The sequence below is a fragment of the Canis lupus genome, chromosome 6, assembly GCF_011100685.1.
Source record: "Canis lupus familiaris isolate Mischka breed German Shepherd chromosome 6, alternate assembly UU_Cfam_GSD_1.0, whole genome shotgun sequence".
In the NCBI taxonomy this organism is placed as follows: domain Eukaryota; kingdom Metazoa; phylum Chordata; class Mammalia; order Carnivora; family Canidae; genus Canis; species Canis lupus.
In genome coordinates, this window is record NC_049227.1 from 37,800,410 (window position 1) to 37,827,758 (window position 27,349).

Here is a 27,349-nt window from a genome sequence, read left to right on the forward strand (position 1 = left end):
GGAAGCATGCGGAGTGCCTGGGAGCCAGAAGGTCTCAGTGATGGTTCTCTTTCCACAGGGAAGGGAGGATTCAGAGTTCTGTCTCTCCCAGTTTATCTTCAAGACTCTGGCTCTTGTCCTCTGATCTCTTGATGATACTTGTCTTTTAGATGGCCATTTCTCCTTCCCGGATGCCTCAGCCTCCGAACATGATGGGCACTCATGCCAACAATATTATGGCCCAGGCACCTGCGCAGAACCAGTTCCTGCCACAGAACCAGTTCCAGTCCTCCAGTGGGGCGATGAGTGTGAACAGTGTAGGCATGGGGCAGCCAGCAGCCCAGACAGGCGTGCCACAGGTACCGTGCACCAGTGATGGGGTCCCCGCTTCCTCTTGACTCAAGCATATCTTATGAGATTAGAATTCCAGAATACACGTTTTATTTTTACGTTTGAGCATCTCTTGATTTTTTTTTTAACCCCCATTCAGTTTTGTTATTTTTACCTTCTTTAGAATGACTCTTATCATCATTCAACTTCATACCAAACGGAATGGATTGTGGTTTTTTGGGTTTTGGGTTTTTAGTTATCATTTTCTTGGTTTTTAGTTGTGTGTTTTAAATTCACATGTGATCCTGAGAGACCTTGAATATTACAGTGAGGACAGGCCTGTTAACTCAGCCTGGCAGTTTGGTTGGTGTGTCCTATTGTTTGTCTCTCTGAGCTTGTCATCCTGGGTAAGGTCCGCTAACTGGATTGATTGAATAGTTCTCGTCGTGTTTTTAAGTACTCTGTTTAAAGCTGAAGAAAACTATTTTCCATTCTGTTTAGTGCCTTTTTTCTTTTGATAATTAATTGTGATATATCAGATTGTTGCTATGTACACATGTGCATGTATTTAGAATAGACCAAATCTTCCCCTGGAAGATAATATTCATGTTTTCATTTTTTACATGAAGTATTAAAAAAAAAAAAGGTCATTAACTACACTAGATTTACTCACTAAATACTTATTAATTCTTCATTTCTGTAGCACTTTACTGCTCTAGAATAGCAAACTTGTTTCTGTAAATGTTTTCAACTCTGTGGGCCACAGAGTCTTTGTTTTCACTACTCAGCTCCATGGTTGTGGTAGAAAAGCAGCCATAGGCATAGTCATTCACACATAAATGAATGGGCGTGGCTGTGTTCCAATAAAACTTTACTATAAGAACAGGCAGCTAGCTGGATTGGGCCATGGGCATTAGTTTGCAGACCCCTGCTCTAGAGCAGTGATTTGGAATCACTTTTTTAAAACGTCCAAATAATATGAAGCAAGTCTCCATTTGGAAATCACTTTGCTGAAACATTTTAGTGTTTTAATAATTTCTTTTTAAAAAGAAAAAATAATAAATAAATAAAAAGAAAAATACCTTTTCCAGTGATCTAAACTATGGGTAGATGTTTTGGAGCACAAAGCTAGTAAGCTGAATGGGTATGTGTTAGTTTAAGCCAGAGGTTTCAGCAGTTCTATAAATCACAGTATAAGAAAGCATTCCACAGCATTAACTTCACTGGAAAGTGCACGTTATTGTAAGTGTACAGCTGGGTGAATTTTTACAAATGGCACATTCCCTTGAAACCAGCAGACCTCACCAAGAAGCCATGGTTAGATTTTCGTGCATTTAATTCTTCAAATCTGTTGTCACATTTTCACATGGGGAAATAATTTTAACATACTCTGTTCTCTCTATTAGGGACAGGTGCCTGGTGCTGCTCTTCCTAACCCTCTGAACATGCTTGGGCCCCAGGCCAGCCAGCTGCCCTGCCCACCAGTGACACAGTCACCATTGCACCAGACACCACCTCCTGCTTCCACGGCTGCTGGCATGCCGTCTCTCCAGCACCCGACGGCACCCGGGATGACTCCTCCCCAGCCTGCAGCTCCCACCCAGCCATCAACTCCCGTGTCGTCTTCCGGGCAGACTCCCACCCCGACTCCTGGCTCGGTGCCCAGTGCGAGCCAAACCCAGAGCACCCCTACAGTCCAGGCAGCAGCCCCGGCCCAAGTGACCCCACAGCCTCAAACCCCAGTCCAGCCCCCATCTGTGGCTACCCCGCAGTCATCACAGCAACAGCCGACACCTGTGCACCCCCAGCCTCCTGGCACACCGGTGAGCCCCGCAATCTGTCTTTGGGCTGAGACTCGTAATCGAGGACTTCCCCATAAAAAACATCCTGTCACAAAGCTGCCTTTGTGTCTTGGTGCAACCCCAGAAGGTGCCTGTACCCTAATCAAACTGTAGGAGCTATATTTTGTTTCCGACATTGGCTCCAAAGGCCATGTTTGGATCTGGCAGGATGTAACTTAAGATTATCTTTTTTAATTAAACGAGTTTTCAGAAATCAGTAGTTATAAAGAAATCAAACATAGGTCTGTACATAGGAGCCGTTGGTTCCCCATTATCCTAGGCAGGTGTCTTCTGAGTTTTAGTAATTTTTCTCTTAACATCATGAGGATATGATAAACAAGGCACATTCCTTCCTAATTGTATGTGCTTTGGCTTTGCCTGTCTTGTTTTCAGACCTGGAGACTTTTCGTCTCATGACAGAATGGCAAACTCAGGTTAGCACTTCCTGTAGCTCACCTCTGCCCAGTCCTTCCCAGACCTGCTGGCATTGCCCCAGTTACCATTGAAGTCTTTTATCCCCCCCTTAAAAGATTTATTTACTTATTTATTTGACAGAGAGCCCACGCACGCAAGCACAAGCAGGGAGAACTGCAGAGGGAGAGGGAGAAGCAGGCTCCCTGCTGAGCGGGGAGCTCGACTGGGGGCTCCATCCCAGGACCCCAGGACCATGACCCAAGCCAAAGTCTGATGCTTAACCGACTGAGCAACCCACGTGCCCCTATCACTGAAATCTTCACATCCATTTTCGTATCAGCCTAACTTAGAAACCATCTTTCCCCCTGAAATACATTAACTTTATTCTTGGAGACTGAGGATATTAAATAAATAAATAAATAAATACCCCCAACATAACATTACTGTTTATATTTCTTCTTAGGAATTGTGCTTATTATTTATCCTTATTTTATATTTCTAATCTCTAACATTCCTTTGTAATTTTATATTCTCTTCTGCTTACTTCAGTTAAAGCTCTTATTAGGTAGGGGCACCTGGGTGGCTCAATTGGTTAAGCTTCGGACTCTTGGTTTTGGCTCAGGTCATGATTTTAGGATCATGGGATTGAGCCCTGCATCAGGCTCTGTGCTGGACATGGAGTCTGCTTATCTCCCTCCCTCCCTCTTTGCTCTTCCCTGACTCACGCATGCTCTCTTGCTTTCTCTCTTTCTCTGTCAAATGGATAAATAAAATCTAAACAAACAAACAACAACTATAAGTGAGACTTTGAAAGTTGAGAATTCTTACGGTGGTTCCTGGCCTTGTTTGCTGACTTCTCCTTCACCACCCCTGTGCCTGCACTTCACAGGCTAAAATACCTGTCCTTGTTCCGTGTCAGCCTTTTATCCCCCTTCCTACTTGGGTACTTCTAGATCTACACTTCAGCCATTTATGGTAAACTTGAATGGCCTTATTGGAAAGAATTAATTTTAAAATAGAAGATTCTGTGACTTAGAAAACTTCCAGGGGATCCCTGAGTGGCTCAACGGTTTAGCACCTGCCTTCCGCCCAGGGCATGATCCTGGAGTCCCGGGATCGAGTCCCACATCAGGCTCGCTGCATGGAGCCTGCTTCTCCCTCTGCCTGTGTCTCTGCCTCTCTATCTCTCTTTCTCTCTGTCTCTCGTAAATAAATAAATAAATAAATAAATAAATAAATAAATAAATAAATAAATAAATAAATAAATAAATAACTTCCAGAAAATAGTTTTATATCAACCTGTAGGAAGCACTGCACCTTCATCTCTGCATTCGTGGTAGGAAGCTCTTTCTGTTTCGACCTCATTGACTTCCTCTGGGACTCCTGTTTTAAATTTTCTCTTCTTCAGTTCTCTCAGATAGGGGTGTCTATTAGATTAGTGTTGAGAAATGTTCATAAGAAACTGGGTATTTGGTGAATAGCAGAATTAAACATCATTTCTGTTTTATTAACAGAGATATGTAATTCTGGTTTTTCCACAGCTTTCCCAGGCAGCCGCCAGCATCGATAACCGGGTCCCCACTCCTTCCTCGGTGGCCAGCGCCGAAACCAACTCCCAACAGACAGGACCCGAGGTACCAATGCTGGAAGTGAAGGCAGAGGTCAAGACCGAGGACACTGAGCCGGATGCCAGTGAAGCCAAGGGGGAGCCTGGGTCCACGGTAGGTGCCCTTCCTGGGGCGTGAACAGGTGTGCACCATACTGAAGCGTCCTGAGGCGAGACACCGCATGTTCTCCATGGACGACACTGCTTTTTGTTTTAATGTCCTGTTTGATGATGGATTCAGAGAGGATAAATGTTAAAAATAGATTAGTTATTTTTAGGTATTAGGTACGGGTTTTACTATATTTTGCCAGAAATGAAGAGGACACTGGTTTATATTCTAAATGATTGAATCATCCAGTGACTGCACTGTCATTCTTCATTCATAGGTAGTTCTGTAGAGTTAGACTGCACAAGGGTGTGCTCATTCATTAATTAACCTGTGGCAAAAGCTAAAGACTGGCAAGCCATGGGCTGGATCCACCCCCATCCACATGTTTTGTTTGGCCCACACAATATTTTTTAAAATGAGGAATTACAAATAAAACTCTGGGTTTCTGGCTTTTCTTTGAAAATGAGAAGCTCTGTCAGCCTTGTGCTTACATTCCTATGTCAGCAGTCTGGGTGGGAGCCTCAGCCCTGGCTTTTAGATGGGGCTTGGGCTCCAATTTGCCGGAGTCTCCACTCCCCACTCTGGCTCACACACCTCCTGCTGCATCATGTACTTCACCTGCCTGGCCCTCTGAGCAGTTTGGTTTTTGAAACTTGCCCCAACTTTCAAGAAGATTCTTGTTCCAAACTAGAAATGCCTACATGTAAAACTACTGGGCAGGTGATGGGGTGTGTATATGCAATGTCTTATAAGCACTCTAGCATATAAAATTTTTAAATTGGGACTATAATTGCAGTGGTGCTGTCCTAAGGCAACTCACCTGACACCAGATGTTCCAATCCTTCCTGGGGGAGAGGAAGGGATGGTAAATGCAACTCTTGAGTAGGGTACAGCTTGATAAGCCCAGATAGATTGTTAAGAGACTTCCAGTGAGGCTGAGTTAGAATAAAGGTCTTTGCTATTCATACATTATTACCTGTAATTCTGTATTTCTCAAGATGATGGAAGAGGATCTACAAGGATCTTCTCAAGTTAAAGAAGAGACAGACACAACAGAACAGAAATCAGAACCGATGGAAGTGGACGAGAAGAAGCCGGAAGTCAAAGTAGAAGCTAAAGAGGAAGAAGAGAACAGTGCTAATGGGGCCACCTCTCAGTCAACATCTCCTTCACAGCCACGCAAAAAAAGTAGGTTGTGTTTCCTGGACTTGTTTTATCGTGCTGCTTTTCCATCGTGTTGGGATTGCACACCACAGGTTAAAAGCTAAAGCAGAAAAATAATTGTCTCCCCCCCTTATATCTTTTCTGCCTGCCATTCCCCAAGTTTTACTTCTTCAGAAATGATGACAGAGAGCTAGACTGCAGCCTGAGGGCCCATGAGGTTTATGGTGGGAATGAGAAATGAGCCGCAGCTCTGAGGGGCAGCCCAGGAGCACATCTCTCCTCTGAGCCATCATTCCCCATGGGGCCAAAGTAGAAGTTGCATCTGAGTCCTTGTGCCCGCTGAGGAGCTTGGGCTTTCTTTACTCAGTAGGGCCTGGACGACCACGGATAGATTTGAGCAGGAGGTTGACTGCCACACTAGGGAAATTATCACCGTGGCTACACGTGGGTGCACTGTTACAGATGGGAAGGTGTGCTCAGAGTAAATGGGCAGTGGAACAGGACCCAGTGCCTGGTGCAGTGGGAGGGGTGCAGATAACTGAAGATGCTTTGCGGGGTGAGGCAGCCTCGCAGGGGGACTCAGAGGGAACCCATTGGAGGTCCAGCATGAAGTCAGCAGGGTGTCAGAACATTGTTAGGTGACCCTTGTAAATGAGGAATGTGGTTCAGGAAGTTAAGGGCTACTTGTGGCACATTTGGGAAAGTCAACAAAGAACTGTTCAAGGCTGATACTCTAGAGTAAGTTTTTGGTCTCAGACCTGTTAATACTCCTAAAGATTGAGGACACTTGAGTTCTTGTTCATGTGGATTATCTGCTGCTATTTACTCTTTTAGAAATTTTATTATTTTTTTTCTTTCTTTTAGAAATTTTAAAAGCATTCACTTAACAAATCTGTTACATGGCATCCATGAGTAACACATTTTTATGAAAAATAAGTTTCCCAGAACAAACATACTTAGCGTAGACAGTGTTTTCTTTACAATCTTGCGACTTGGAGATTTTAGCGAACGTGGCTGGATTCTCCTGCTGCACCTGCTGTCTCTTTTGTGCTGTATTGTTTGGTTCAAGTCCCTGAAGACAGCCCCGCCCCACACAGATAGGTGGTTGATGAAAGAATAAGAGCTTCTTCAGATAATTGTGGGTATTCTTTTTTGATACTACACCAAAACTCAACAAGTACAAGTTTTGTTAAGATTAGTTGCAGTGTTAAGTCTGGATATATAGCACTGAATTTTTATGCCCAGTGACAAGAGTCTGTTTTCGTGCTGTGAATGAGTCTTTTGCCCTTGCGTGAATTTTTTTTTTTTTTTTTTTTTTTTTTAATAACGTAGTCCTTTGGTCATCTTGGAATTTGGCTTGCTGAGTTATGCAGATTTTCCAGATGTCACCATACATCACTATACAATATTTTTTAAATCAAATTTATTAATATCACTAGGAATTGCCTCAAAAATGTCTTGGAAATTTGGGAGGCTGTCAAATTCATGTGACAGATACAAGTTCTCCAGATTCTAATTTCGACATGAGTCCAAATGTTATCATTGGCAACAAATACCATCAGTTGTCCTTGGTGTAACTGGCCCACTTTGTTCCTGTTTGGGAAACTGTGCCGCGTACCCAGGTCTGAATAACCATAGCTTGTCTAACAGTCTTTTTCCCAGTTTTCCATGCTCTGTGCAGAGAAACTACTAGCTCTGCTTTCTACTCTGCGCATGCACGCACTTTCTCAGGGCAGTCCGTGCCTATAGCTTGGTGCCAGTTTCCCATTGGGTTGTATGAAATCAAGACGTGTAGCCATGGGCTGAGATTCATAACAGTAACGACGCTTACTACTTGAAGGACATTGTTGGGTACAGCTGGCATGTTTCCCCTGTGTGCACACCGCAGCAGCAAAGAGCACGATGATGACTAACTTGGGTCTGGTGCCGCTGCCTATGTTGTGCTGCTACGCCAATGGCCCACTTGTGCCAACATCAACACAGTGCAACAGGCAAATGGCAGCCTGGTATTAACGTGGAAGTCGTTTTATGTTATGGAAGTGATCATGAGTAACACATTTTTATGAAATGAGTTGATTCCATAGACCCTTAGGGCCCAGAGCCCTGCTAGGAATGTCATGTCTGTGCTCTCTGTGGTTGTCACCAGCCACGTGTAGCTCCTGACCGCTTGAAATGTGACAGGTGTGACTGAGGAAGTGATTTTACATCAGACTGGTGGTGGCGAAAGACAGGAGTTTGAAGATGCTTTTTCCTTGGCATAGGTATTTTCAACAAACATGTAGTGAGTAAATGAGCAGTTGTCCAAAGTGACGTGTGTGAGGTTTCCCCTGGAAGATGATGACCCTGCAGCAGGGTCAGCACACACTGTGAAGAGCCAGATAGTTCCCCTCAGGCTTCATGCTCCAGAAGGTCCCTGTGGCAGCTACTCCTAGTGTGAAAGCCACCACAGACAGTATGGAAGCAAATGCGCATAACTGCATTCTAACAAACCTTTATTTTTGGAGATTAAAATCTGATTTCATGTGTCATGAAGTATTACTATTTTCCTTTTTTCTTAACCATGAAAAACCATAGAAACCAATCTTAGCTGATAAGCTGCACTAAAGGCAGGTGGCTGGCCAGACCCCTGGTCTAAGAAAAAAGAAAAAACTGTTAACTGAAGAATTGTTTTCTCATGACGAGTTACTCAAAGAAAAACAAATGCTATTCCGTTTCTGTAGAAACAATAGAAGAGGAGGAGCTGACAGAAAGCAGGTTGTGTATGTGTTTCAGGAGGCTCCTGTGGGGCACGTCTGCACACTAGGCCCAGCCCCGGCGCCCGGAGTGGGGTGCCTGCTGGGGAGGCCTGCATTGGGCAGTTTCCATGCTCGACGCCACCAGTGGTCCCCGCTCTAAAGCGGGATGTGGTATAACACAAGCACTGCTGACTAACCTGCCTCTTGCCTTCATAGGTTGTTAAACACATTTTTCCTGGTCATTAAAACTTACTGGGTTTTGTGTGAATGTACAGTCTTGAAAGTATTTGACAGCTAGTGTTTATCCTTTGGTGACAACAGAAAGTGTAGTAGGAAATGGAGTGGCTAAGTGGTGGAGTGAATGGGCATTGGTAAATGTACGTAGGAACAATCCAGAACTTTTGGGAAAAATGCTTGAGTTTGTAGCTCTGTTACTTTGTACATTTGTTTGTGAGGTTGTAATATAAAACCATTTGTCCCAGGTGTCTGAGTTTACTTCACCCAAGGACAAAAAAATGTCATCAGAGAAAGAGAGGCCCTTCCAGCAAAATGGCTTTATTACCACCCATTGGATCAAGGAAGCAGATTTGGGAGTTAGCTTCATTTTCTGTTCCAACACAGTTTTAGTGTCAGAAACCCTTTTGTTGAAGAAGCAAACTTGTCAGTGTGGTATTAAGCCTTGTGACATAGATGGAGTTTTAAAACCGTAACGTTAAACAGTGTTTTCAGAAGCCCCCAGATTGTAGCTTTAGAACATCCGTGGACTCCATGGTGAACGTGAGCCCTTGGGAGCACGGCTTGGGGGGCTGTGGGGGTGGAGATGATCGGAACCCTTTCAAAAGCAGCCCAGACTTCCATGTGAAATGTGATGGGATGGGGGTCTTGGTGCCTTGTAAATCGTGTCACTCCTTGATGTTTTCTAACTGTAGTCTTTAAGCCAGAGGAGTTACGCCAGGCTTTGATGCCAACCCTCGAAGCACTATATCGACAGGATCCAGAGTCGTTACCTTTCCGGCAGCCTGTAGACCCCCAGCTCCTAGGAATTCCGGTAAGTTAATATAGTAAAAGCCTTACCAGCAATACTCAGAGTATCCATGTTTTACCTCTGAAAATTGTGTAACATATTCTTGTTTTGAGGATTTTTGTCCTATAAAAAACCTCTCTGGGGGGCACCTAGGTGGCTCAGTAGGTTAAGTGGCTGCCTTCAGCTTGGGTCATGATCCCAAAGTCCTGGGATAGAGCCCTGTGTTGGCCTCCCTGCTCAGCAAGGAGCTTGCTTCTCCCTTTCCCCGTCCCCTACTTGTACTCTTCTCTTGCTGTCTCTCTCAAATAAGTAAAATCTTTAAAAATAAATTTATTTTAAAAAAACCTTTTCTGGGGGATCCCTGGGTGGCGCAGAGGTTTGGCCCCTGCCTTTGGCCCAGGGCGCGATCCTGGAGACCCGGGATCGAATCCCACATCAGGCTCCCGGTGCATGGAGCCTGCTTCTCCCTCTGCCTGTGTCTCTGCCTCTCTCTCTCTCTCTCTCTCTCTCTCTCTCTGTGACTATCATAAATAAATAAAAAAAAAAAAAATTAAAAAAAAAAAAAAAAAAAAAAAAACCTTTTCTGTCAAAGCAATAGAACACCTTTGTCTCACTGAATGGAACATGCATTTCCCATGTGTTCTGTCCACGCCAGGATCTGTGGCAGGGTCGCACTACCTCTGGAGCTCTTCTATCTGAGCTTTGTGTGAGCTTTTGTCTGAAGGGCTGCATTTGAAGAACAGGTGCACACTAGTTAGAAAGCCCATGGCCGGGCAGCCCGGGTGGCCCAGCGGTTTAGCGCCGCCTTCGGTCCAGGGCATGATCCTGGAGACCTGGGATCAAGTCCCACATTGAGCTCCCTGCGTGGAGCCTGCTTCTCCCTCTGCCTGTCTTTGCCCCTCTCTGTGTCTCTCATGAATAAATAAATAACGTCTTTAAAAAAAAAAAAAAAAAAAAAGCCTGTGGCCCTCACATTCTGGGATCTCTGAGGAGTCTTATAAGGGCCGTAGTGACCCCACAGGTTTCTGTTGAGCGGTATCACTCTTTTTGCTTCTGTTTTTGTGTTTGTCTTCGAATTTCATCTTGTTTGCCAGGACCAAGGATAAATCTCTAGAAAAAAACACCATATCTGATAAACGTGCTTATATTTTAATTCAGTGGATTAAAAGCTGTATTTTAAATTTTTTATATTAAAACATTTTTTACCCATTCTTTTATTAGATAATATATTAATATAATATTATTTTGCCTTTGAAATAATTGGGTCACACTTGACCATACTAATTACAGTTTTAGGTAATAAAGTCAGGGAAGTCCAAGCTTTTTTCAGTTCCCATTTACTACTGTTAGAAGCAGAAGTTTTTCTGGTGCTGATTATTTGTGGGTTTTGCAGATAAAACCTGCTACACACGACTGACATTGGGTGTTGGGGATCCACTAGACTGAGACTATTTTGTCTTTAAGGATTACTTTGACATAGTGAAGAATCCCATGGACCTTTCCACCATCAAGCGGAAGCTGGACACCGGGCAGTACCAGGAGCCCTGGCAGTATGTGGACGACGTCTGGCTGATGTTCAACAATGCCTGGCTCTATAACCGCAAGACATCCCGGGTCTACAAGTTCTGCAGCAAACTTGCAGAGGTCTTCGAGCAAGAAATCGACCCCGTCATGCAGTCCCTTGGGTATTGCTGCGGACGCAAGGTACAGTGTGAACGGTTTCTGGAACGTGAACTTCCCTGGTTAATCCAGCAGAGAGGGTGCTAGGATGACCTGACACATGTGATCTTGTGGTCACACCTGTGTGTCAGGAAGGACCCAGGTGGGGTCTGGTATGTGTGAACCCGTGTGGCAGATAATCAGAGCTGGAGGTACTGAGGAAGACGCTGGACTATGCTTTTCCATCTGTTCCGGCGTCCGTCTATGCATCTCTTACAAATGTCTCGGCAACTGATTCTGTCCCATTGAATCCAGAAATGTCTTCAAATAGCTGTGAAAATTGTTAGAAAACTATCCTGTGTACTAACAGAAATATTTGGCTAAATCTGACTCTCTAGTGAACTAGAACATTGTGTGACAGTACGGGAATATATCTTTAGTATTTTCTGCTTTGTTTTGCAGTATGAGTTTTCCCCACAGACTTTGTGCTGCTACGGGAAGCAGCTGTGTACAATTCCTCGTGATGCTGCCTACTACAGCTATCAGAATAGGTAAGCACCGAGCCGCCGTCTCCACTTATGGGACAAAAGGACAGTCTTAGGGAAAGGTGTGTTCATCTGATTATAGCCTGGGTATGTGATTTCTTTTCTGAAGTTTTACTGAAGTGGGCCACAGTTCCAGTGCTGGATAGTCGCTCAGGCCTATGGTCTCTTCAAATTAGAGCACGCTTTTATGGTATAAAAATTGAAGCTCAAAACTGCTCGCTGCCCTACTTGAATCAGGAACATTGGTTCTTAAACTGTGGTCTTTCTAAAATGTAACCATTATAGGAAAGAGTCTGGAGGTGAGAGCAAATCTAATAAAGGTTGACTTACCTTTTGAAGCTCTTAATAAAGTGGCTACATTGTACTTTACTATTTCACGTATAAGTATTTGCCTAGATAACTTGGCTTGGACAGCCTGATGGAAAGACTTGCATGAGTGATAATTTATGTTAAAAAGTACTAAAAGCTTTATACTTAAATTTTTTTAAAATTAATACCACAACACAGAATGAGATGTAGTGTTGTTGAGTTCAATATTAACTCCCCTGTTCTAGGATAGCAGTTTCAGGGTTTTGTGAGTGGGAGGCATCCTCAAGAAATATTTGCCATTCTCTTGCAATGTGGAGATAGCTGAATCTCCTGTTTTAAGCAGAAGAGAATGAAAATGCTTTTGTTGCTAATTTGCCACACAAATAGGACTTCCATAGTTTTAAAAGAGGGTGTTTTGAAAATTAAATTTAGTTGTATTTGTTGCCTCAAGTGGCTGCTCTGTGTTGCCATAGTGTGAGGGCATCGTGCCTGGAAGCACAGGTTGTAAATCTTGGTCAAGTTCAGCTGCTTTGCCTCCGTGTCATGAACAGGCAGTGGCGTGTATGTGATCAGGGTGCTGCTTTCTGCCTGTTCTTCATCTTCACGTTCGAGTATTAAATGTCCGCATTAGGGTTTGATTACTTGATCTTGTTTGCTTATAGTAATTACATTTGTCCTTACATTTCAAGAACAATAAGTTCTTGTTTAATCTGTTTCAAGAACAGATAAGTAAAGGGCTTTTTGTTATTTGTTCACAGGCCTGAATAATTTGGAACTTAATGTGAATTTTTTTTAAAGCGTTACTAACAATAATTAGTAACTCCCATCAAAATCCTACTTAAAAAAAGGGAGAAAGAACTGTTGACCTAAAAATGTCTCAAGGAGAGATTTCTAACCCTGCCCAGCCCACGTGTCCTGGCACCATGACAGAGTGAGATGCTGCTGCTCATTCTAGGGAATGAGAGTGTGGCCTGTACCCCTGTCCTAAAAATACGTTAACCCCTGGAATTAAGTTCCTGTCTTAGCTTCCCCTTCCATCAGTAGGAGTGTTTGAAGAGACAAAGTTTAAGATGATACCACAATCCCTTTGTGATAGAATCACTCCTGCAATAACAAGTGCTGCTCTGGAGGCTCTAGCCCCTCCCCATGACGTTCAGCCCATCCCATAAGGTATCGAGTTTAACCTTCTTGTTCTTGATCCGGGCACAATAACTCCTTCCCTGACAACCTCAGTTGTCATTTTCCATGAAATAACGAACAGGAATTCACTTTGGAAACTGTTAGGTGCCAAGCAAAATAAAGTCATGAAATTTCAAGACAACAGATTTCACTTAACTATTCCCTGAAAAATGTCCTTGCTACTGGATGCCTGGCATGGTTTGGGTCTAGAAGGAAGAACAGAGAGCAGGTTGTTTGCCAGCATTTCTAAAGTTTTGGGGCCTTTTCTGACTGTTAGTCTCACTGTTCCTGGGTCTGTTGGGACCCTGCCTTTGCTGATTTGCACAGATTTTTGGCCGTTTTTAAGTGGGGAGCAGTTGACTTGAGTAGGATCAGGGTACACTACTGCTCTCTTAACAGGTTATTCTTGGAGTGCAAACAAAAGATTGTTTTGAAAGTTTTGAGATGTCCAGTTGTCATTTTGTGTAGAATTTTATCTTACTGAACAAAAGTAATATATTTTTCTTACATTAGAGACATCAATAAAGGAATTCTTTTGTATTAATGATACATATTTAAAAATGTAAGCATACTGCCCCTTAGCTGAATCTTTCAAGGTACGTGCTTCCTAGAATACTATACTTGGAGAGATTAACGTGCTGTGATGCTAAGAAAGCAGTGGCCTAAGTACAACGAGCATCCTAACTGCTTACACTTTTATTCGCATCTTTGATTTAGGAACACTGGTGTTCTCATGCATAACTGTTTTGGTGCTTATGGTCCTAAACTTTTGGGGCACTTCAAACAATAGAAAATCCCACAGGCCATTTAAACAAGTGAAACTAATATATAAACTAGCATATGAGTACATTTTCACTTGTTTCCTTGCTTTGAAAATTTGATAGTAACTCATGTTGGGAAACTGTTATATAGATTTTCCAGATACTATCTTTAGATATCCCAGTTATTTGTATATACTGATATGGTACTTAAAACAATCTGCATTTGAAAATTTACTCCATATATTAAATTACCCTTACAGATTGAACTATGCAGTTACATCGTGCTAACTTAGGTACCCAGATGTACACCATCATCGGATTATGTGAAGTATTTCTCCTTTGCAATTCCATATTCATCAGATTGCTTCTTTCACCCAAGGCATAATATCAGCAAGGCTCTTAAGATTGAAAAGTGACTTTCTAAACCATTCCATATTTTTAGGGTGAATAAAGTTTGGACTAGGTAATAATGTGGGGACAGTCTGGCATTCTCATCTGGGCTATTTCAGCAGATTTGACTAGTGGGTGGCTGTGCCCCTTCTCCAGACTGGCACCACCTCTTAGTTGGGCACTGCAAGGAAGCTTGGGCCTTCCCCTCCCCTTCTCGATTCTCTCATGTCGGCTTGCTTTGGGACAGGCACTAGAGCCATGTTAACTCTCTCTCTGCCTCCCACTTTCTGACCTCGGGGTTCTTTGCAGATGAGAGCTGGTTACATGCAGAGCGTAGGCTTCTGCTGCCTCTCCAGGGCCTGCCCTTGAGCCATCAGTGCTTCTTTCTGGGCCAGTATCCTCCACTAGAAAGTGGTGGGCTTATGATTCTTGTTTCCTGGATGTTGCTGGACTTGATGGCCTGCTTGAATAAACGCTAAGAGATTGTCCAGGATTTTAAAGCCATTTTGCCTCACATTTAATTATCGTGGTGATTTCATTTCTAGATGAGTTCAGCTTTTTGCTTGCCAGCAGTGGCTATACATTTGGCCATAAAATAATTGGAACACTCAAAGTCCAATTTTTATTTTCAAAAGGGAAACACTTGGTGGTGAGGGGGGATATCTTTTTTGCATATTGCTCTAGTCGCCCCTCTATTGGTTTATAGTTTCTGTACTTTAATTCTTTCATGCCAGTGATGATCACGCCCTCCTGCACATGGAAATTCTTTTTACCACATGATTTCAAGGCTCCAAACAAATATTTACAAAATAGTGAATAGCCAGTTGATTCAGGAAAAGAACATATAGATACAGATATATTTAAACAGTAATGTTTATCAGCTTGTTCCTGGTCAGAGTTTTTTATCTTGGTAGAATTCATTGATTGAATCGTCCTAAATAAACTGATTCCAGGGATAAACTTTGATTAATCCAGTGGCTACCCACAGTGAATCTGTCATGTTCCTCCTCAACAAACTATAAGATTGGATCATTTTGAGATGGATGCATGCTTTAAAGTTCTGTGCTTTTAATCACCTCTGTGTGTTTAGTCAGAGAAGTACAGCAGACAAAATGCTCAGTGTGTTTACATAAGGCTAGATTAGAACTTGAGGGGGACTGACCTAGCAGTGATGGAGATAGCCGACCAGGCAGGGGCCTGAGCCTCTGTCTTTTGCAGCCGTGTGTGCGCGTGCGTGAGTGACCCTGCAAGCTGCCGCGTCCCCTGCGCGTGTCCATGCGGTGTGGCGCTCCAAGTCTTGTCACAGTGTCTTTAACACTAATCCTCGTGGCATCTTGTAGATGTAGTTTTGAGCACTAAAACCGCATTTGATTGTGCTGCTGCCACTACCTTATACTCCTCCTTTCCGCTTGTATAATTCACCTCCATTCGGCTTGTTTATTTTTACAGTATTCCTGTGTGCCCATCTTGTTTTATGCAGCATCAGCCTGCATTTTTGTTGATTTCTCATGCGTGTCCTTTCCAAACATTTAATAGTTTTTAATTATTCTTATTTGATAGCTTGAGCCCAGGCTCCATATTATCTTTCAAGAAATTCGGGTGATGGATAATTTCTCAAATGCAGATTGTGCTTTAAAACATCAGCTCTCTAAATTTGCTTAACTTGGATTGTCACCAAGTCAGAGCAGTTAATCACTGAGGATCTCAGATTGGTGAACGATTGGTCCCAGTACCAAAAAGTTTAAACCAAAGCTTAGAATTGAAATTTGAAAGTCTTTAAGATTGTTCATGGATTTACATATATTGTATTGCTTATACAATATATCACAGTTCTTTTTCTCTATACATTCGTACTGATAAATGGCTGGAAAGTCTTTGACCCTGACTGCATTTCTGTTAAATGTTTGTCTAGAATATGGATTTGGTTTCATTTGTATTATAACCCAATTAACTAAGTGATTAACATGAGAAAAATAACAGGAAAAAATTAAAACCAGTTCTGCGTGCTCAACATCTCAACATTTTCAGTACCTTTAAGATCTGGCCTAATACCGGAAATAAAATCTGTGAATTGCTGTCGAGCATAAATTTTCCGTTTTGAAAAATAATTGCTTTTTAAGGCCTTTGTCAGACGGTTTTATTCAAAGTAAATTTTTTCCATCGCAAACCCTGGAGTTATATTTGATTTTCTTTAATAACAAAAGTCAAACTCCTAAATTGAGGCTCCTTGCGATTATAGTATTAACAACTCCTTGAAAACATTTGCATCTCGGAGCTGGCCCGAGCCCAGCCGTTGTTAGCGATGATGGCCTGTGATGTGTGCAGTGAGACCGAATGCTAATCAAGCTTTGCCTTGGCTTTCTGCTCTGTGTTGTCTCGGTGTTTGCGTCTTACCTCTATGTCTGTGCTATCTGTTCCCTTCCCTGTTCTCTAATCCTGCCCTACCCCACCTGCCCCTGTTCCTTCCATTGTCCTCACTGACCCATCAATCAACCAACAACGCCCCCCCTTCGTCGTGGTGATCTGCCCTGCTCTGATTGGTGGCTTCGTTGCTTGGGTGGCTGTGTGTTATGATGGACCAGTTCACCCAAGTATGGCCTTCTTGCTGACAGGTATCATTTCTGTGAGAAGTGTTTCACAGAGATCCAGGGGGAGAATGTTACCCTGGGTGACGACCCTTCACAGCCCCAGACGTAAGTACTATTCCTGTCATTTTTCTGGGGGTTGACTCTTAATTGTTTTTTTCCTCTTGCCCATGATTAGAAGGGAAGCACCTCCACCATTCTGACTTTTGTGTAGCACATTTTTTCATACTCACTACACCCACATTCATACTTCAGAATGTAGCTGTTTAGCTGAACACCAGGGCCACCTCCACATTCTTCCCTCCTCTTAAGGCCGTGATGCTGTACCCCCCACTATAGTTCACTGGTCTCTCTCGACCTTACTCTGTCTCTTCCTTTAAAACACTTGCTTTTTCCTGGTGGGTCCTCCTCCATTTAGGGAAACTGTAATTTCCAGTTACACTTCAGAAGCTAGTTTACCCTTTTGACAGAACTGATGGTAGCAAAAAAATGAATCTTGTATACATACCCCATCTTTACCATTCATTCAATCTTCTACTGAAACCCCTGTCCTTTAAGCCGCCAGAGCCTGTCCTAGAACACAGACCATGAGCTCCCAAAGTGGAAATCTGTCTCTTTTGTTGCTGGAGCTGTGGCTCTTGCTTACTCATTGCAGCATGCACAGGACGAGTTGGTTCATTCATTCCTTCACTGAATCCACTTTTGAATGGTCAGATAGTCAGAAAAAGCAAATCCACCAGTTGAATGGTCAACTCATTTATAAGCTTGAGATACCAAAAACCGGCCAGCCACTCTGTCTACCCAGGACTGCCAGCATTTCATGGTTCTCTTTTTTCCTGACTCTGCCATGCTTCCTGCCATGCTGGGAAGCCTTCTGGTGTGAATGTCCCTTCACACGAGGCGGGAAGACTTCCCACCAGAGCAGGAGCCAAGTGTACAACATGGACTCTGCACTCTGAGTTTACTTTTCCAAACACAGCACAAGCTTAGGATCCTGACACAAATGAAATGACTAAAATTCTACATACTCAATTTACTTTTATATCCCTGTAATCTTTATTCCTTGGTCTAGTTGTGTGATTGATCATTGGATTATTCAGTTCTGTGAATCAGAAATAATTCACATTTCACTTTATCATAACAAAAGGACAGTATTACCAATTATCAGTCAGATCCAAGAGCCATTCACCATACAGATTTGATTGAAAATTTGTAGGTTTGGATCTCAACACAATTTTGCCATCATATTTTGACTAGTCTTAATTAAACCTCATAGTGCTGGTGATAGTTGGGAGGAAATATTCCAAATCAGATAGAGAAAAACAGATGGTACTGCTTCCTGTAGAGATAAATTTTATATGTTCATGCCATCATTATATCTACTTGAGATTTCAGCTGACTACTTATTTTTTATTTGAAAAACTAGTTACAAAATAATATCCCACAGACCCTGTGGTTTATACTCAGCAAATAAATTTAATTAACATTTTTTCTTTTCTTTTTTTTTTTTAAACAAGGACAATTTCAAAGGATCAATTTGAAAAGAAGAAAAATGATACCTTAGATCCTGAACCGTGAGTAGATAGAGATTTCTTTCTGACTTTTGGATTTTAGTTTCTGATGGAGAAAATCCCTCCTTATGACAAGCCTGCAGGAAAAGGCACTCTTGGAACCTTGGAAATATGTTGCCCTGGGTGGGATTTCCTGTATGAACTTATTTCAGATACGGGTTCTTTTTTAACTCAAGATATGTATGTCTCTATAGCATGCTTTCCGGTTACTGAATTTTAATAGTGATACGATTAGGTGGATGTTCTGGTTCTGTCAGAACCTCTCTGATAAATTGGTCATCATCGTTATTGAGAAACTGCTTAATATTTAGTGTGACTCTTTAGAGATTAAAGGTAGAACTATTTGGTGGAGGAGGGCTGATCTCACTTAAAGGGAAATTTCACAAAGAAAACCTCTTGAGAATGATTCTATGACAATAAACAACAGGAAGCAGTGAACATGCACTGTTTGCAGTTTGCTTTGTAGATCATCCCTAAAGAGGTTTCAGAGCTCCCTCCATATGGTGGTCCCTCCAGGCCCCGAAGCCAAGTCCTGAGAACACCCCAGTGTGTGTAGATGCCCATTGTGTTCTGTCACTTTGGTGTGGTAAGCACAGGCTCCAGCACCATGGGATGTTTGGGTACCGAGAAACAGGTCCTTCCCCCGCCCTCCTGGCACCCCAGCTTTGGGGAGACTAGATGCTGCAGTGGAAGACACAGACTTTCCACCAGGACCTCATTTTGAGCTCATTTAGATTTTCCCAGCCTCAGTGCCCAGGTGTTAGGGGAGCTCTGGCCTTAGCAAAGTGTGCCTGGTACATACATCTTTCCTGACCAGTGGGTTGTCTCTCCTGATTGTCCCATGTCCCTGTTTGCATTATATACCCCCTACACAGTTTTTCAGTTTCATTATAGTTTATGTTCACCTTTTAATTTCAAAATAGAGTACGTTGAAATACTAGGTGCCCACAGCAGGGAATACGCAGATGAATGAGGGGGCTCTATTTGTCTTCTAGTAGGAGAGATGGATGGATCATAGCACACATAGCAAGGTGTTCCAGAGATGGGGGGCTCTGGCCTGTGCCAAGGGGCATCCTGCAGAAGGGGACACTCACCTGGCAGCAGGAGTTGGGACTGTCAGCCCGAGTGCTTGGTGGGCATGGACCGTGGGTGGGGCCCCAGGGGATGAGCAAGCAGAGGGTCCTGGGGGAAGGGCCATGCAAGCTGCTCTTTGCCATGTAGATTTCCTCCTATGTGTCTGGGGAGGTATTGAAGGACTTCATTGGTTTCTGTTATGGAAAGATCATCCTAGATCTCTGGGGTGGATTTATCAGGCAAAGAAACATCTTTGATTCCTAGTAGGGAAGCTAGTTAGGAGACCCAGAGCAACAACTCAAGCAGGAAGTAGAAGCTTGACCTAAATAGAGAAGGGCCTCTTGGGACAGGAAGCTGCACTGTGGGGTGAGGAAAGAGCTGACCTGGGTGGCCACTGAGATACTCCTGCAAGAACAGGGGACATGAGGGTGGTAGCTGGGCACTTGGTTAATAAAAGTTTGGGGAGCAGAGTTTGAAATTCAAAATTGATAGAGTCTAGTCTAGAACTTTTTTTTTTTTTTGATAGTTCTTTTCCTCGACATAGGAAAGAATTGAGAGTATCTATGGGAGGGGGGCACAGAAACAGGAGGAGGTGTTGCCTGCTGACCCTTTAAATTCCTAACACAGAGAATGGGCTCCGTTGCTGAGGTTTCAGAGGAGGAGCTGGTTGGAGGTGAAGCAGCACTAGAGGAAGGAGCAAGGTCCCGAGCAGAGTAGCCACCATGTGGGGCGGGCGTGGGAGCGGGCAGCAGTACGGGACTGCTGGAGAGTGCTAGCAGGACTGTGAATTAGGCAGCAGTGCTGCTGTTGTACACAGTTGTGCACATATGTGTCCTTTCTCCCTGCTGATCAAACAGGAATAGTAGAGAAGGGGGACAGGAGTTGGCTGGATCTATGGTTGAGGGCTTGTCAGCAGGGGCAATGGAAAGATGGGGGCACAGGACTCAGGGCGGTGGCGAGAGTGTACGTCAGGTGACTGGGCTCAGCACTGGGGCTGATAGGAAGAGCCAGAACTCAGCAGAGTTTGGGGGAAGTATGCTACTTTCTGGTCCCTTAAGCCTTCTGTGAGGCACGTAAGTTGTGGTGCTGGTTAAGGTGGTGATTGAAAAAAATAGGTTTTGACATACATGCATGTTGGCAACTAAGGTTCCTGGGAGAGGTAACAAGGCCCAAGTGAGACATAGTGCAGGCTGCGACGGAGGGCGAGCTGCACTGCACACCCTGCTCTCCACTAGATGTTTACATGAATAAAGACCCGCATTTACCGGTCAGCTTGATGCTTCCCACCTTTGTAACTGACTCAGAACAGGTGCTTCCTGTGCCTAGGCTTACAAGCAAGTGTTTCTGGCACCTGGAAGCATTATTCTGTTATTTGAGGCAGTTTAGGCATGTGCAGTCACCTGGAGCAAACACTGGCCTTAAAAAACGTGTAGTAGCATCAGAAATACTGGCCTGTAAAATAATACTTCTAACATAGCAATTTTTTGAAGTTTCATTTTTGGTTGTAAAGGAGATTGGGAGAAACAAGGGATAGGCATTTGTACAGAGAAATGGAGGATGTCTGCTTTCTCACAGAAAGTGTCATACTGATGTGTTTTTAAGACCCAGTAGAAAAAAAAAAAAAAGACCCGGTAGAAGAAGGGATGCCTGGCTGACTCAGTCAGTAGAGCACACGACTTGATCTCAGAGTCATTCAAGCCCCTTGTTGGGTGTAGAGCTTATTTCAGAAGAAAAAATAAGGTAAAATGCGGCTGAATAAACCAATGTGGCATTAACGCCACAGATACAGGAAGTGATCCAGAGGCCGAGGTGTGAACACAGTATACAAGCTCCTACAGATGACCCCCTCGTGTGCTTCTGTGTGCGTTAGAGCGCACTCTCTTTGTCTTCCAGTTTTGTCGATTGCAAGGAGTGCGGCCGGAAGATGCATCAGATTTGTGTGCTACACTATGACATCATTTGGCCTTCAGGGTGAGTAATTTCCTGGTGATTTCCTGTGATCTTGGGGAAGGGAAAGCATTTCTGCCTGGAGTGGAGGGAGGGGCCTGCTGTCAGCAAGGGCTCTGTAGGGAAGCCAGGTGGCAGCGGGTCTCTGTTTACTTACATCCTCAGTATTTGCCTGCTTTGGGGATCATAGACTCCAAGCAGGCTGCCCCTTCACTTGCAAAGAATGATGCTAGTGAAGCGCTTCAGAGCTGCGTGTCACTGGTTTGGCAACACAGACTATTTTATACAATCTGATCGCACCCATTCTTTTTTTGCAGCTTTGTGTGTGACAACTGTTTGAAGAAAACTGGCAGAACTCGGAAAGAAAACAAGTTCAGTGCTAAGAGTAAGTTGTGGAAGGGCTTCTGTCTCCCTGTGTGCATGTGAGGGGCCTGTCCCCTTCCTGGTCTTCCTTGTGCTCCTCTCAGCATGCGGCCGTGGGGCTCACTTGCCTGAGGCTCTGTACTGTGAGTTCATTTTTGAGTACTGTGGACTTGTCTAGTCTTGCCAGTGGAATCATTGGGGTTGATCTTTATATGAAAACTAGCTTTATGATCAGTTAATGTTTTAGATGAAAGTTTAGAAATCTCAGATACATCGTTAAACTTTGTAAATTCTGAGAGAGAAAATTTGTCAGCAGATCTTTTTCAAATAGCTCAGAAAAAAGACACACACACACTCCCAACACACACATAGAAATACACAGACCCCACTCTGAAATCCTGTTTGACCAGCATGTTCAGCCCTGTGCACATGTGTGGCAGCTGCTTGCCCATCACCTGGCGTGGCCCTCAGCCTGCTGGGAGTTGGCCACCACCAGCCGGGGCTGCAGAGCCTGGTCTGCCCGAGGACATGTGAGTGTTGCTGCTGCATTTAGGGCTGCTGGTTGGTGTCCGTTCCAAGTAGAGAGCAGCCTGTTGCTACATCAGGTAACACATCCTCAGTAGTCTTGACTCTTTTAGAGATAGCATTCTTTTCAGATGCGTACAATATATGATCTTTGTCAACTTGGTTCTCAGGGACTAGGGGACCACCTTCTGCAGCATGACGTCCCTGAGCTATCCTTGGCTGAGTTCACAGCAACCCCAAGTAAGAGCGCCTCCTACAGTGGAGCCTTTACAACTCACTTGCCCAGTGCTTTCTGTAGCTCTCACCCTCGCTAGCAGGACAGTTGACTAGCTCACTGTTCTAAGTGTCCCCAGCAGGAACCAGGCCATGTGAGGAGCAGGGAGCAGAAGCGAGATGGGATGGAGAGAGAGTTCCCACACCAGGCAAGGAAAGGAGGGGAGCAGGCAAGGAGGAAGCCACTTTGGGCTTCCAAGCTATTGCTAATTCAGGGCCAGACTTTCGTTACCAAAATCCAGTTATCCTATAATTTAAGCTCACTCTTGTAAAACCTTTTGAAATGCTGATGAACTCACGAACTATCGTAATACTTCTCTTCAGATCGGGGTTTCTCAAGTGAGCCACCATTGACATTCAGGGCCAGATAATTCTTTGTTTTAAGGATGGTCCTATGCTTTGTAGAATTTTAAGAGCATTTCTGGCTGCTACCCACTAAATAACCAGTAATACTACCCCTGCTCTCATGAGTGGTGACCACAGAAATGTCTCCACATATTGCCAGATGTTCCTCTGGCGGGGCATAGTAGCTCCCAGGTGAGATCACTAAAGCAGTCAGCAACCTAGAAGCACTTTACTGGGCCAGAGCTTCATGACCAGGGCACAGTTGCTAGGAGAGGTGGGTCTAGGTAGGAGAGCAGTTGCAGCTGGTGGTGGATGGGGGCAGAAAAACCCAAGAGCAGGCTTGCGATGTGAGCCTTAGGGATGAAGATGTACAAGACTCACTGAAGAAGATAACCTTGGATGTCCAGCCACCCGTCACCATTGGTGTGGTCATGTGGGCACAGCCTTTGTCAGAGTCTGTAGGCCACAAAGGACGGACCACCTCATTTGCATTTGTACAAGCCCTGTACTGCTGATGAGCCAGCAAAGGACAGTCTCCCCCACCCCTGCCCCTCCCTGCCTGACACCCTGCACCTGGCCCAGCCCATTGGCCCACGAGAGAGGCTTCAGAGTCAGAGTCCCCGTGTTGGCTTGTGAGAAGCCTCCCTGGAGACAGACAGCCCCTTGGAAAGCAAAAGGCCGCAGGGTTTGATCACATAAAGGGGCAGAAAAGACCCCCTCATGTGCTGTGGGTGAAAACACACGTTGAAAGCTTGGATGGAAGGGGAACCACAAACTAGAGAGTTTGTCTTAAGACTTCACAGTTGCACTTCTGTGCACGTGTCCCACAGAATTGTCTGTATATGCACGTGAAGGTGTTTATAAGGACAGCCCCTGCCGCATAAGGAGGAGCCACAGGACGTGAGAGCCAGCAGCAGCTGGCCACTCTGGAAAACTGGAAAGTGTAGCAGAACAAGGCAGAGCTGTGTGCGACAGACATGAGGGGCATGATGCCCTTTGAAATCGTTCTGCGGGGATGTCTACGCACAAGCATATTCTCTTTGCCACAGGATCAACTGCACTCTTGCATCTCTGAGCATCTGCTCTTCTGGGGGCCCCGGGGAGGGGGGCCTCTCCAGCCCTCCCTTCCTTCCCTCCCTCCTTCCCTCCCTCTTTCCCTCCCTTCCTTCCTTCCTTCTTTCCTTCCTTCCTCTTTCCGTATTTTTAAAGTTTTTATTTATTTATTCATGAGAGACATAGAGAAAGGCAGAGACCTAGGCAGAGGGAGAAGCAGGCTCCCCATAGGGAGCCCAAGGACAGACAAAATCCCGGAACTCCGGGATCACGCCCTGAGCTGAAGGCAGACACTCAACTGCTGAGCCACCCAGGTGTCCCTTCCGCCCCTTCACATCGCTCGGTTCAGTGCCTAAACAAGGTTGTCACGTGTGGTCTCATTTAAAGGTTTTTGTTTTTTTGTTTTTTTGTTTTTGTTTTTGTTTTTGGTACAGTAATTCAGGTGATTTGAAGAAAAAAGTAAAGACCTAATTTTAAAGGTTTATACTTCTGTTTTCTATTTGAAAATCAGTGTGTAGGATCCTATGTTGACAAAAAAAAGGGTAGACCATGGCAGGGTGGGCCTTCTTAGCTGGATCCTGCCTTTTGGGATCAGAAACCACCTTGTGAGGAGACCCAGACTTGCTCAGCGATGGCATTGGTGGAGGTGGGGGTGCCCACAGGGGTGAGAATGTGAGGGTCTCCTCCAGGGGCTGCTCCTGGGGTAGATGGACATGATGGCCCATGGGCCCCTGTGGAGGATGCACCTTCGTCCAGGTGTGAAATCCATCATAAATCCACTTTTCCCATTTTTATAGCTTTTCAAGTTTTTATTTTCTTGTGGGGTGTTTATTTCATTTTCACAGTAGTGTTTTCTTTTGAAGTCCCTTGTATGCAAGTATAACATACCAAAAAACTCTGCTCTTGGTATGTTAATTGCAGAAAAATAGAATTTAGAAAGTCTACATTTTCCAGGTATTCCTTGACTTCAGTTAAGGAATCTAAGGAAATCCCAAATAGCTCTTTTAAAATATTTCTCATTCATGTAGTATTTAAAAGTCAGTAAATATAAAGAAGGAAATGCTTTTAAAACCCCATAACTGTGAATAATCACTGTTAACTTCTGTAGCTTTTCCTTCTAGTCTTTTTCCCTTGTGTGAAGTTTTTATTCTGTGGCCAATGTTTTATCTCTTGGGGTAGCTTGCTGGACAAGTCCTGTCACGGGGGCCACACTTGGGGGATCCTTGGGAGAGGGGATCCAGGGCTAAAGCGAATTCTGATGCTGTATGAGTTCTTGCCTGGGATGAGATCCCAAGGCTGCCTGCCCCCACTCCTCTGAGCTGGGCAGGAAAGGAGAGTTCCACAGCACGGATTCTGGCTGTGAGCACAGCTGTGACACCAAGGAGCCACATGGGGGCGCCTGGGGCCAGGTCGCGGCATGGCCCCTGTGTCTGGCTCCATCCGCTTTACCCGACAGCCCTCTGTCTGCCTTTGTGGCTCTTCTGACCTTGCAGCTAAAAAACAGTGGAAATATGAGGGCATTTAAATGACAGCAATCATCAGTGTGTGGGGTGCCCGAGATTCCAGAGCCCACCTTTCCCTTACAAAACACTTACCTCAGGACAACCGAGGTCCCTTCTGGATTTCGAAAACATTAATCCTTAGAAAATCAGATTGCACCAAAAGAGAAAGGTGGGTCCTGTGGCCTCAGCCACCTTCTCCATAGCCCATCTGAAGCCTCTTCACCTGCTTGTTCTGGACTTTCCAGGACTACAGACCACACGATTGGGCAACCACTTGGAAGACCGAGTCAACAAGTTTTTGCGACGACAGAATCATCCTGAAGCCGGGGAGGTGTTTGTCCGTGTGGTAGCCAGCTCAGACAAGACTGTGGAGGTCAAGCCTGGAATGAAGTCACGGTTTGTGTGCAGATGTCATGCTATTTTGTGAAGCGCTCTTTGAGGGGTCCCATAACTGGTTAACAAAAGCCCACTTTCTGGCAAGGCTTTAGAGTTTGTATAATTCTGGGCAGCTGGCTGGCTCAGTCAGTAGCACATGTGACTTTTGATCTTGGGATTGGAAGTTCGAGCCCTATATTGGGTATAGAGATTACTAAAAAAATAAGCTTAGAGTTTGTATAATTTAAAGGTTTTTCAGCATGTGATGTATAGTCAGCCCTTCTCTCAGTATTCCATAATCATCAGGGGAGGTAGAATTCCTGGCTGAGCAAGACTGTGTCATAAAAATAGGGTCACAGCCCCAAGCTGCCAAAGGCCAGGCTGGTGGGCAGAGCTCTGGGCCAGCAGGCAGCAGAGGTGAGCAGGCCTTCAGCTTCTCTGTACTGAGTGGGTTTAGAGCAGCAGGTCTCGTTTATCAGGCACCTTGTAGAACAATGACACGTGCAAACCTCAGGCTCTGACTTTTATTTCAGGTTTGTGGATTCTGGGGAAATGTCTGAATCTTTCCCATATCGAACCAAAGCACTCTTTGCTTTTGAGGAAATTGATGGAGTGGATGTGTGCTTCTTCGGGATGCATGTGCAAGAGTATGGCTCTGATTGCCCCCCTCCGAACACAAGGTAGCCTACCCCCTCCCCCCATCGGGTGCATGTCACTGGGCCTGTGGTGTTGCTGCAGACCAAACCCTGAAGTGTCTCAGAGAACCTGTGTGCCCCAGAACTGGGTTTAAATCAAATAAGCCACACCTAACCAACCAGACTAGTTTAGTTTTCAACTAAGCCAGTGAGTAATGAAGGGTTTTGGTGACTGTTTAAAGCATGTTTTGTGAGGACTCATGGGTTCCAGTCCTGGTCTTGCTGTTGTCCGTCTTACCGGGGGCAGGTAGACCTACAGAGAAGGGGTTGGGGATCATCCTGTGGGCCCAAGTGTTGTAAAAACGAAGTGCCTCTTCCAAGAGTTATTTCAAGTTTGGTCAAGAATCCAGGTGAGAGGGAATTGGTAGAGGCTTTTCTTAGTTGGCCCTGGCCTTTCCATGGCTCTCCCCTTCCTCTCTCCTAATCCTTTTTTTTTTCTTTTTTTTTTTTTTCTTTTTTTTGCGATCCATTGCTTTTGGTCAGGGATGAGATCGTTTATTCATGCGCACTGGCAGTTGGTGATGAGAGTTTTCTTATGTCTTGTTTATGGGCAGTGTAAATGCTACGAAAACAATTTATTTCTAGAGGGTTTTTTGGATGTTGATGTTTGGTTTCAAGTTTGGAGGATACCCCAAACTTGAATTAATTTCTTCCCACCTGCTTCTCCAGGCGTGTGTACATATCTTATCTGGACAGTATTCATTTCTTCCGGCCCCGATGCCTCCGGACAGCTGTTTACCACGAGATCCTTATTGGATACTTAGAGTATGTGAAGAAATTGGGGTGAGTTTAATCTAGATTATTCAGAACTAATAAAAATTCTATTTTTAATTTTCACTGTGTATTTTGTGAAATAACCAGAGTATGTTGTTGTTGTTTTTTTAAGTCGTTTTTTTATTCTGATGTCCTCAGATCAATTCAGAGGTCTCCCAAGCCCCCTCCTGGATGCTTTCTCAGGCTCCCCAGCAGAGCGCACATGTTTGCTCTGCCTTCTTT

General features: G+C 44.4%; 1 protein-coding gene across 2 annotated transcripts in view; it reads left to right on the plus strand.

The window, feature by feature from the left end:
* The window catches only part of CREBBP (CREB binding protein), a 126,567-nt gene that overhangs the window by 88,039 nt on the left and 11,179 nt on the right, over positions 1 to 27,349 (plus strand). For both annotated transcript variants that reach the window (XM_038540569.1, XM_038540570.1), the window contains 14 exons: positions 150 to 338; positions 1,716 to 2,132; positions 4,106 to 4,285; positions 5,278 to 5,467; positions 9,108 to 9,226; positions 10,667 to 10,906; positions 11,324 to 11,412; positions 16,658 to 16,738; positions 18,148 to 18,204; positions 21,169 to 21,246; positions 21,540 to 21,607; positions 25,529 to 25,679; positions 26,192 to 26,338; positions 27,023 to 27,136. In XM_038540569.1, the coding sequence (XP_038396497.1) occupies positions 150 to 338; positions 1,716 to 2,132; positions 4,106 to 4,285; positions 5,278 to 5,467; positions 9,108 to 9,226; positions 10,667 to 10,906; positions 11,324 to 11,412; positions 16,658 to 16,738; positions 18,148 to 18,204; positions 21,169 to 21,246; positions 21,540 to 21,607; positions 25,529 to 25,679; positions 26,192 to 26,338; positions 27,023 to 27,136 (2,120 nt within the window). The remainder of the gene's footprint in view (positions 1 to 149; positions 339 to 1,715; positions 2,133 to 4,105; positions 4,286 to 5,277; positions 5,468 to 9,107; positions 9,227 to 10,666; positions 10,907 to 11,323; positions 11,413 to 16,657; positions 16,739 to 18,147; positions 18,205 to 21,168; positions 21,247 to 21,539; positions 21,608 to 25,528; positions 25,680 to 26,191; positions 26,339 to 27,022; positions 27,137 to 27,349) is intronic.